This window comes from Vombatus ursinus, unplaced genomic scaffold, assembly GCF_900497805.2.
Source record: "Vombatus ursinus unplaced genomic scaffold, bare-nosed wombat genome assembly UNPS02015202.1, whole genome shotgun sequence".
Lineage (NCBI taxonomy): Eukaryota > Metazoa > Chordata > Mammalia > Diprotodontia > Vombatidae > Vombatus > Vombatus ursinus.
In genome coordinates, this window is record NW_020954980.1 from 319,662 (window position 1) to 331,654 (window position 11,993).

At 42.2% G+C, this 11,993-nt stretch overlaps 1 protein-coding gene across 4 annotated transcripts in view; it reads left to right on the top strand.

Annotated features, from left to right (window-relative positions):
- Nucleotides 1-11,993, top strand: part of LOC114031650 (tyrosine-protein phosphatase non-receptor type 5) — a 105,276-nt gene that overhangs the window by 72,709 nt on the left and 20,574 nt on the right. For 3 of the 4 annotated variants that reach the window (XM_027846786.1, XM_027846788.1, XM_027846787.1), the window contains 2 exons: nucleotides 9,983-10,164; nucleotides 10,914-11,027. In XM_027846786.1, the coding sequence (XP_027702587.1) occupies nucleotides 9,983-10,164; nucleotides 10,914-11,027 (296 nt within the window). Of the gene's footprint in view, nucleotides 1-5,969; nucleotides 6,061-9,982; nucleotides 10,165-10,913; nucleotides 11,028-11,993 lie in introns of those variants that run through there. The other variant, XM_027846789.1, reaches the window with a different exon arrangement.

The window sequence follows — 11,993 nt, forward strand, 5'->3', positions numbered from 1 at the left end:
AGCAGTTCTCAAAGTGCAGTTCCATGGACCCTTCCCAAGATTCTCCCTAGGAGTCTGAAAAGTCAAAGCCATTTTCATAAGAATACTAAGATTTTATTTACCCATTAAAATACTCCTCCCTTTTCCAACTTCATATCTATGTGAGGCTGGATTTTTTTCATATACTTCAACCAAAATAACATTGCAACAGATTGAATACAGAAGCAGCTCTTTTCTGTTAGGCCAGACCTAAAAGAGATATGCCCTACACAGGTAAGTGGTACGATGGATAGAGCACTGGGCCTATAGTCAGGAAGACCCTTTAAGTTCAAATCTACATGTTTTGAAGGATTTCACATATATAATGGGTATCATATTGCTTGCCTTCTCAACAGGTAAAAGAAGAGCTAGAGAAAGAGAGGAAGGAACTTGGAACTCAAAATTTTTAAAAAATAAATGTTAAAGTTAAAATACAGCCTCTGACATTTAACAAGTTATATGACCCTGGACAAGTCAGTTAACTTCTTTCTGTTCCTCAATTTCCTCGATTGTAAAATGAGGATAATAATAGTACCTACCTCCAAGGGTTGTTGTGAGAATAAAATGAGATATTTGAAAAGCACTTAGCACATGCCTGGCACATAGCATATGCTTAATTAATACTTGTTTTCTTCTTTCCATGATTTGCTTCCTTGTATGATGCAGAGTTCCAGCCTTGAATTACTGACCCAATAACCAATTTTCCAGATTGTCTCACACCCTTAGATCTTGACACTTTTCAGACAGCCTATGTTTGACTCTAGACACACCTGAGTTGAAAAGCAAACAGCTGGATGAGGAAAACAGCAGGGAAATGCAGCTGCTCACAGCTGTTAGTTATGTCCATAAATTCCCCCACTATTTCAACAGCATGGAAACATTCCTTTGATGTTGATGATTGCGGTTTAATGTGTAGGAGATCTAGGCCCTGAATGTTTGTGATAGAGCATGTCAGACATGGAATGTGAAGAGAGTGGAGCATGGATGGAGGGTTAACATTATGGTTAAGGATTAAACCAATACTGAGATTTCATGCCAAATCCAACATCCTTTCCACTGCACCATGCTGCCTTCCTAGAGAACAGTTTTGTGAGTCAAAGGATAAGAGACAAAAGATATGATGTAAATAAACATAGGCATGTTTGGATGTGTATTCTTGGAAATTTATGAAGATGTATGTTGTGCATCCCTGGAAGTTGGTAGGGAAAATATAGGTGTGGTCCCCAGAGGGTTGGTTTTACCCTTAGAGTAAACCTAGATTTAGGGAACATAGGAAGAGCAGGAATTAGGGTAGTTCAAAAAGGCCATCACCAACTGACTGCTGGACATTTTGAATTGGATGCCCCTATAGGCATCTCAGACTAATATGTCCAAAACAGAACTCATTATCTTTATCCCAAAATCCTTCCCTATTCTTAACTTCCCTATTACTATGGGGGGCATCACCACCCTTCCAGTGATCCAGGCATATAACCTTGGTGTCATCTTCAATTTCTCTCTCATTTACTCCATATATCCAGTCAGCTGCAAAATCATATCATTTCTTTTTCTACATACCTTCCCTACTTTCCACTCACAAAACTGCCATCCTATTTCACATCCTTATTGCTTCCCTTCTGGACTATTCCAGTGGCCTTCTAATTGGTCTCCCTGCCTCCAGTCTCTCTTCCCTCCAGTCCAAATTCCACTCATTTGTCAATATGATTTTCCTAAATTGTCAGTCTAACCATGTCTCTCCCTTGCTCAGTAAAGTCTACTACCTCTCTATCACCTCTAGAATCAAATATAAGATTCTCTGTTTGAAATTAACAGCGCTTCATAACCTGGGCCCCTCCTACCTTTCCAATCTTCTTACATTCTCCTCCCCTCCATGAAGTCTACAATCTAACTAAACTAACCTAACCTATTCCTTGAATGTGAAGTCTACAATCTAACTATACTGACCTAACTGCTATTCCTTGAATGTGAAGTCTGCAATCTAACTATACTGACCTAACTGCTATTCCTTGAATATGAAGTCTACAATCTAACTATACTGACCACTTCCATACCTTTAAACTGGTTGTTCAGCATGCTTGGAATGTTCTCCCCCCCAGCATCCAACTCTTAAAATCCCTGACTTCCTTTAAGACCCCAAATCAGGCACTACCTCCCCTATAATGCGTATCCTAGTTCCCCTCTCCTCCCGGATGGTCCCCTCTAAGTTTACCTTCCATCCACTCTGTATAGTCTAATTTATATATTTTGTCTCTTCCATTTTAATACAAGTTCCTTGAGGACAGGGTCAGGTTTTTGTTTTTCTTTTTCCACCTTCCCTAGCATAGTGCCTGGAACATAGAAAGTACTTAATGAATGCTTATTGATCAGATTGTCTGAAATAAGAGTGAAGAGGGAAAAAATGACCTAATAATCAGGGAAATGCAAATTAAAACAACTCTGAAGTTCCACCTGCTTTTCAGAAAGGCTGGACCAGTTCACAGGTCCACCAACAGTACGTTGTTGTACCTATTCTCCCACAACCTCTCTAGCATTTGTCATTTTCTTTTTTTGGTCAGTTTTGTCACTCTAGAACTTCAGAGTTTTTGGGGGGGGTTGCATTTCTCTATTAGTGATTTAGATATAATGGAGGAGACAACATATATAAATTGGATCATTCTTTCTCTTCAATCTCATTTCAGCCAGTCGATCAATAAGCATTTGTTAAGTACTTTATGTGTGCAAAAAGCTATTAAACTGTGCATATCCTTTGACCCAATGATATAACTACTAGGTCTATACCCTAAAAGAGATCCAAGAAAGAAGAAAAGGAAACCCTATGGACAAATATATTTATAGTAGGTGTCATGGTAGCAAAGAATTAGAAACTAAGGAGATGCCTATTAATTGGGAAATGGCTGGACAAGTTTTGGCATATGATGTTATGGAATATTGTGCTAGAAGAAATAATGAAAGAGAGGGCAAGTAGTTGACTCAGTGGATAGAGCACACTGGCCCTGAAGTCAGGAGGACCTGAGTTCACATCCAGCCTAAGACCAAACACTTGACACTTACTAACTGTGTGACTCTGGACAAGTCACTTAACCCCAATTGTCTTAAAAAAAAGGAAAGAAAGAAATAATGAAAGAGATGGTTTCATAGAAACCTAGGAAGATTTGTGTAAACTGATGAAGAGTGAGGTGAGCAGAACTAGAAAAGAAATGCATACGGAAACAACAATATTAAGACAAGTAACTTTGAAAAACTTGGAAACTCTGATCAATACAATGACTAACCATAATTCCAGAGGACTGAGGATTAAACATGCTGGCTACCTGCTGATAGAGATGTGATAGATTCAGAGTGCAGAGCATTTCTTTTAACATGGCCAATGCAGAAATTTTCTTTGTTTGATTATACATATTTGTAACAAAGATTTTGGTTTTCTTGCTTTCTCGTGGGAAGGAGGGAAGAGGGAAGAAAAAAAGGCAGATCTTTGAAAATGAAATTTAATTTAAAAAAAGAAATGAAAGTAAAGAATAAAGTATAACTTTGAAATAAAGTATAACTTTGTTTTTGAGAACCTGGATTACTGGAACAATAGTAGTTCACTCAAGAGAATTAGAAGTAGTGGCAGGTTTGGGGGGAAAGATAGAGTTTGGTTTTGAATGTGTGGGGATATCCAGCAAGCACTTAGAGATACAGAGTGAGAGGTCTGTAATCACTTGAAAAAAGTTTGGCCTAAATATATATATTGAAGAAAATAATGAATGAAGAATGCTTATCGTCCAAATAGTGATATGCAGTTAGATGGACCACCCATAGAGCTTTCTAATAGTATGTTTATTTTGAACAGACACTGTAGACAGAAGATGGCCTCAGAATTGAATGGAAGGAATGAAGCAAGCTGGATTGCTTTTAGGAAAGTGCTCAGTGATTTAATGATCCCAAGTTTATCACTGAAACAAAGGCCTATTTTTTTTAAAAACCAATATCCTGCAGGTGATGCTATATAGTCATAAATCATGGAATGGGGAGGGAAAGGAATAAGCATTTATATAGTGCTTACTTTGTACCAGGTGCTGTGCTAAGCGCTTTTACAAATATTATCTCATTTGATCCTCACAACAGTCCTGTAAGGAAAATGCTATTAAGATCCCCATTTTACAGTTGAGGAAATTGAGACAAAGAGAAGTTAAGTGATTTGCTCAGAGTCACACACCTGGTAAGTGTCTGAGGTCAGATTTGAACTCAGTTCTTCTTGACTCCAGACCCAGCACTCTATCCACTGTGTACCAGCTACCTCAGTCTCCAAAATCTCCAAAGAATTAAAGCTGTGAGTTAACCAAGGGATGATGGAGGGATAGATATATGGTAGGAGTAACCATGATATATTACCCACAAAGTACTACATCCCAGAAGAAGAATTTGATGTATGATTAAAGAGAGTAGGAAATCTAGACAGAAAATGGAAGTGGGGCAGCCATGCAGGGAAAGTGAGGGACAGTGTGTGTTCTTCTGATACCTATGTAATGTCAGAAAATCTGGAGGAAGGACCTAGCACACTATGTGGACCCCAATGAAGGAATAATAGAAGGATATAGACAAGGGCCCCACAGGATAAGAGAGAGTTAGGTAGGTTTTGATCAGCCTCATTGGAAAACATCCAAATTCATGAGACCATAGATCCATCAAAGTCACTTGGTCCACTCATCTACCTGAAACGCATCCTTCTCTTACCAACTACCCACATACTTCCTCAAGTCATCCCAATCACAGTTCTCATGGTTAATGACTACCTAGAGAAGTGGAGGCAACTCAAGAGTTTTTTACATTCTTACCTGCAAACAGCTGAGGTAGCATACAAATGGAGTTGACTGCCATTCCTAGGGAGCCCCAGAGCATAGAGTAATAACCTCTATCCAGATAGCACTACCTAGGACTTAATAGAAAAGGCCTAAGGCTCCTTCCTTTCCCTCAGATAATCAGACCTTTGGCCTGCCTGCTGGAGATCTGGAACACTGTATTCACCCCATGTCCTTTGGTATAATGAGCTCACCTTGACTTCTAACTACATACTAAGTCTTCACCCATTCCTACTAATTGTGTGTTAAGTAGGAAGAATTCATTGTTCAAACCCTCCTAGAATCACAAGTGGTAATGAGGACTCCTGTGGTACTTAGTGGATAGAGAGCAGTATGGACCAAAGGAGAGAATATGGCAACCAACATGGAGGTCTTCCAGCAGTTCCATAATACTAAACCACAACCTTGAGAATCAGAGAGATATCTCTTGAAGAGGAATAGTGTAGGATCTCACAGCAGAGTCTGAAAGAAGAATGATAAGTCCTTCCCCCTACAATGCTATCATTTAGGCATGATGTTGGGGTTGAAGTTGGGGTGGGAAGGATAGGATAAGGTGAGTAAGTAATATCGACAGCTTTCATAAAAAGATTCAAGCTTTGAGGTTGAATCAGACAATTGGTCAACTCCCTTAGTTTGCTTCACAACTTTATGTGGATTTCCGACACAAATCTCTACTACAGCTGGTTTTCTCACTAAACTTCAGCACTTTATAGACACCCTGCCAACAGATCAGCCTAGTGTTTTGGGTTTTGTTTTGTTTTGTTTTGTTTTGTTTTTTGGCTAATAATTGACCTCCTCCCAATGTGGACACTATCTCTTCTATCCTGAATATATATTGCCTTATCCTTAACACTGGCTTTGCCTAATGCATCTGTTGGCCTTTGAGAGGGGATGAGAGTGGGCTTTGGCCATGATCATGAACCTTGGACAAGGCAGTAAGCCACTTTTCCTGAATAGCATTATGTTTCTTCTATTTTTACTATCTCAGTAGAGTCAGCTTAACCAATCTCACACTCACCAGTGCTAGTAGACTTGCTGATGCTTGTGATTGCCCCCAGTGGCATAATTACTGATCTCAGCTTACATATGTTTCCCTTTGCGTCTTCACTTGCGTAAGTTGACAGCAGCAACATTGCCGTGACATCCAGAGAGTTGTGCCTATGGATTCATTCAGCTTTGACTGCTAACTGGCAGGTAGGAGGTCAGTACTCCCCACCTCTCACAGCCAGACAAATGCATGGTCTCTGAGGCTCTAAGTTAAGCTCCTAAATCCGGAGGCAAAGGTAGAGATGGTACCTGTTTCCTTATGATACTTCCTTACCCACTTTTAACCTGTCTTATTCCCATCATTAAACATCACTAGGGAGAGAGATAAGGGAGAATTGGGGGCGGAGGGGAGGTATAACAGAGGAGGGAGGGCTGACAGCCACTCTAGGCCAAAGACACCAAGGCTTGTGAATAGACAGTGACCTGCCCAGGTCCATAGAGTGAATGACTTGAAGAAGAGATAAAAATAAAATACAATAAGACTTCATCTCTCTACTTAGTAATCTCTATCACATCCTATAAAGCCACCTAAACCCCCTCCCAAGAAAGCATCTCACTCTATACCTGGAATGCTGTAGGCATTCAATGTTTGTTGATCTGATCTGGTCTATTCAGTACCCGGTTTATTCTGTCAGGCTCATGAGAGCAAAATATGTCTCTATTATACATTCTCTCATTCAAATACTGTTTCTACACAGCTCAACAAGCCAACAGTAATAAATTATGGGCAATGTCATTAATATGGCACCTTTCACAGGCAAAGATGACATTCATTAACAGGGCATTGACAAGAACATGATGTTCTTGGGGGGTTTCTACTCACGGAAATGTCTTTTGTCTCTGCCTCATTTCTCATATCCAATCAGCTGCCAGACTTTCTTGATTCTGTTTCCATATTTTTCATTCATCCATTTCTCTCCACTCATTCCACAACTACACATCACCACTCACCTGGATTATTGCAATAGCTCTATTCATCTCCCAGTCTCCAGCCTTTCCCCCTCTCTGATGCATTACCTGAATAACTGGTAAAGTGACATTCCTAAAGCACAAGCCTAACCATGCTCAAGAAGCTACAGTGGATCTTTCCTGCCTCTAGAATAAAATAAATACTTCCTGACCTCACATTTAAAGCCCCAACCTGTCCTTCCAGGCTTATTGCACATTACAGTCTTTCGAACACTGTATGGTAGAGTCAAACTGGCTTAACATGCTGTATCCTCCACACAATATTCAACTCCCTCCCACCTCCCAACATTTGCACAGGCTGACGTCCATACTTGGGACTGATTCCTTCCTCCTCCTCTTCTTCCTCCTCCTCCTCCTCCCTCCCTGCCTCTTGGAATCCCTAGCTTCCTTCAAAGTCCCACTCAAGTAGCATCTCCTATAGGAACCCTGTTCTGCTCTCACCAGCTGCTCATACCTTTCTCCCAGAAACCTGCTTGTATGTATTTTGTAATTTTCAGTATATATGCTGTTTTCCCTGAATAAAATGTAATCTCTTCCAGAACAGGGACTTGAGGTTTTGCTTTTCCATCCTCAGTACCTGGCACAAAGTAAGCCCTTGAATTGTTTATTGAATAATAATTGAATAAATTTGAAAAAAAATTTTATATATTGAAAAATTATTAGATAATTGAATAAAATTGAAGAATTTTGGGGAAAAATGAAAAAAATTAAATATTGAATAAATTGCTTAATGAATAAATGAGTGAGTTATACTTAATCCATACTTTCACCCAGGTCCTTCTGCCTTAAATTGGGCATTTGAAAACAGTTGGTGAGGGGCTCTGGGCCCTCTTCAGAGCCACACAACTGGACAGAGGTAACAGGCCACATGAGGCTCAAACCCTCCTAACACTAGGGTCAAACCTTTTGAGCTAAGCTGCTGTGCTGGAGTGTGCTAACCAACAGGAAAAGGCCTGAGTTTGTTTCTTCCCCCATTGCCATGCCAGTAAAGCCCCAGCTGTGTTGTCCTGGAGCAGGTGTATTAAGTAAGACCATTCAGCAGCCACTCACCTGCCAAAATCTCAACCTACTGAATGAGAAGCACAGGCAGAAATGAGTGGTGACTCAGTGACTGTGGGTCTCAAGAACACAGTGTAATGGAAAGAACACTAGGTTTAGAGTCAGTTGGTAAACACTTATTAAATGCCTACTGCATGCAAAGCATTCCACATTGTGTTTGAATGCACAAAATATAATACATAGGATTACAAAGGAAATGAATTATGTTGAAATGAACTTACCAGTTTTTTTTCAAAGTTCTCAGACCTTTGACCTAGTAGAATATTGTGAGCAGGAAACAGCTAGTTGGGTCAATTTGACTCAACCACAGAGTATGTGTAGTAAGCCTGGAAAGGTAGTCTCAAGGGTAAGGACAATCTCATTTTTTCTTCTGTATCCCCAGCACCTAGCACAGTGCCTGGTACATAGTAGGTTTTCAATAAATGCTTATTGGCTTGGTAGTCCCCATCAGGCATAGCTCTTTTAACACAGTAACCTTCAAGAACCCAAAGTCACTTCCATACTATGAATAAGCATCAGAGTAAGACCTGGGCAAAGACGGAAGATTAGCAACCTTTTTCCAATGGACTTTTGAACCATGCAGACTGAGGCTCCTTTTCTCTGAGCTGTGGCTGTCAAAGTTCTGAATGAGACAACCAAATATCACAGAAAATCTAGCTACAGAACATTTTGCTGCAGGTTTAAGGTTTTCTCCCTGGTCCACCTGTGGGTGACTAAATCATAGAGAGATCCATAGGAGGGAAGAGAAGAGAAAGGAATAAGCATTTATTAAGTACCTACTATGTGTCAGGCACTGTGCTTAGTGCTTTATAAATATTATCTCATTTGATCCTTTACAAATATTAACTCATTTGATAGGAAAAAGACGGCTTGTCAGGAACCATAGTCTCTTGCATTCCAGACCATTTGAACAAAGGAATAGACTTTCCTTCTCTGTGGATAAATATTTCTCCCATCAACCATGGTCTTTGTCTCACATAGCCAGTTTCTGATCTATGCCAAGGAAATCCATAGTCCAGTGAGTGCTGCTCACATCAAGAATATGTGAGTTTGGATTCAGGAGGACCTGAGTTCAAATTTGGCCTCAGACATATAACACTTATTAGCTGTGTGACCCTGGGCAAATCACTTAACCCCATTGCCTAGCCCCCCCCAAAAAAAAAATATATATATATATATGTATATATGTATGAGTGTATAACATGTCTAAAAAGTTACAAGAATGGTTTTAATGTAGCAGCTGTAAATATGATCTCTTTTCCCAGTAGTCATACCTTATATGCCCCTGTGGATATGTGGACAGGACAGCATTCACCTGGTTCTTATTTTTCTAATGACGGTCCCAATAGGGCTTCAATCTTTAAAAGCTATTTCAGGTAGCAATTAATAAATAAACATTTATTAAGCATCTACTATGTACTGGGCACTGTGCTAAGTGCTAGGGATGCAAAAAGAGGCAAAAGACAGTCTCTGCCCTCAAGGAACAATGAAGGAAAGTCCCATGTGTCAAGGACTTCTCTAAGGGGGTGTGTGTCCCACTTCCCAAACCCCTCAGCTTGCTGGGAGTCTGGCAGCTGACATGGCCATGGATCTGTTCTTTATTTAGCCTTGGGACAAGAGACCCTGAGGGCCCAGAACCCCAGGGACAGGTGTAGGTGGGAACAGAGAAGCTACACAGGCTGTGTGGGGCCCGGCCTTTAAAAATTGGGTTTGGGGAGGTTGTTTTTTGTTTCCTTAAGAAATGAAAAAGAATAAGGCTGAATAAACATGACTACATTAACTCGCTGAAAAACCTCCTGCCATTTTAACTCTGTTCCTGGAGAAATAAAAGAAAAATAATTTGTCCACCCACACTCAGATCTTTCTGACGAAGGTAGGTGAATATTGCTTTGCTAATCGAGTGTGACGGCTGGATGTGAAGCCACACTGACGGATACAGGATTGAAAGGAATCAACAGCTTTAAAAAAAAAAAAAAGGGAAGTAGATGCTACTGGGTCCCAGCAGACCTGGGAGTCACTAAGCCTGACTGTGTTCCTGGCTTCTGCAGGTCTCCCCCAGCCCATAGCAATGGAGGCTATCGATGAGAGTGAGGGGCACCCAGACCAGCAGGGGGAAACAGCAGCACCCCCACAGTCCTCGGAGAGAGAAACAGAGCCTGCCCAGTGTCCCTGGGGCCAACCTCTGACTGGGGGTGGCAGTATGTGCTTGTTTGCCATCTCCCAATTCTTGGTAAGGACGTGGGATGCGCCAGGCTGTGGTGGGAGGAAGGGGGGAGGGGAGGAAGGAAGCTGAGGGACATCCCCATCCCCATCCCCACCCCCCACCTGCACCCAGGGCCCATCCAAGATGAGCCCCAGAGGAACCCAGGGGCTCTGCTGTCTCACCTGTAAAGATTTCAGCCCAGTGGAATCTCTAGGGCTGGGATGAGGAGGAGCCAGGAGTCCTGAACTCCAGCATCTACTTCCAGGCACCCTGTGCCACTCCTGGGTCCTCTCTGGAGGAGCCTTGTCGCAGTGGGATCTCCTCTGTAAGGTCTTCTTTGTGAGGACAGCTTTGTGGTTTCCTTTCTGTAGGGAGCTCTTGTGTGGTAATTTTGGGGAGTCACCCCCTAATTGAGATTCCCCTTCTAGGCCTTTCTCTCTGGGAGTCTTCTGCTGGAGGTTGAGACCCTTCCCATACAGCCGGGCTCTTGCCTTCACTTTGGTGAATCATGTCTGTGCTGCTTCTGCAGATGAAGAGATTCCAGATCTCACCTTCAGGGTTTCCCTTGGTGTGGGCTGAGGGAGGGAAGAAGTTTGGGAATGTGTTCTTTAGAGTAAGAGCCTAATAATAATAATAATAATCTAATAAATGCAGAGGGATAGAAGCACAGGGGTCTCTGAGGGATGAGCCAGGGGATTGCCCTACAGCCCTTATCCCTGGCTTCGCCTCGTGGGCTCGGGGCTGTGAGCTAACCTCGGCCCCCTCTCCTTGTCCAGCTCGCCTTAGGAGTGCTCTGGCTCAGTGGGTATGGCTCTATCGCTCTGCAAGGGGTCATGGATATGGGCTCCTCCTTGCTCACACCGTTGGGACAACTGTTCATCGTTCCAGAGGTAAGTGGGCTCTGAAGGGACCAGGAGGGTTGGGAGGAGGACACATTGGGCTCTAATCTCATCCCTTCTCTACTCCCACTTCTTGCTAGTTCCAAGGCTTCATTAATTCCAGCACTCAATATTGGGCTTCTGAAATCATTTGACTCTCTCCCTGTTTGGGAATCCTCCAGGGAACAAGGGATTGGCTGTCCCAATTATCCAAAACTTTCCCTCCCCTTGTCCTATCTCTAGCAACCTGAGCCTTGGGATATATATCCAAGAGCCACAGGCCCATCCCCTCAAGGACTCTGAGACTTTAGCTTCTCCCGCTCTGGACTATCCCCCTTCTTTCTCTAGTTCAACTAAAACCAGGCTGAAATTTTCAAAAGTAAGTTTTCTAAAAAACTGATAAAAAGTAAACCGAATACAAAACAGATTTGACATGGTATGGATCATAAATCTCTCACTAGGGAAACTCCAGTCTGACCACTGATAGGCAAAGCTAACACAGTTTACAGTCCCCCACCCTACCCCTCAGCTCAGCCTTCTCCCTGAAACTTTTACTCATCTATGAAGCCGCTTTTTCATTTTTTTTGTTCTTGCGGAGCATCTGAGCCCAGCCTCTTCACATGGCTATGTCCTTGATGACAAATGGCATCAGTTCCTTCCCAGGGCTAGAAACCAACGAGCTTCTCTTCTCATCTAAAGGAACTTCTGTTGACCTGTCCACTCAGCTCCTGTCCACTGTCTGTGGGCAGCTCTTGGTTCTTAGATTATTAGCAGACCAGAATGAATTGTAGGCTTCAGCCCAGTGACTATCCATTTTCATCACCCATCCTCACCCATCCTCTTCCCTGGGCTCTTTTTAATAACTTGACCCTCAAGTGTGTGCCTCCCTCCAAACCACTCCCATGCTCACTTGTGCGTTTTCTCTCTCTCTCTCTCTCTCTCTCTCTCTCTCTCTCTCTCTCTCTCTCTCTCTCTCTC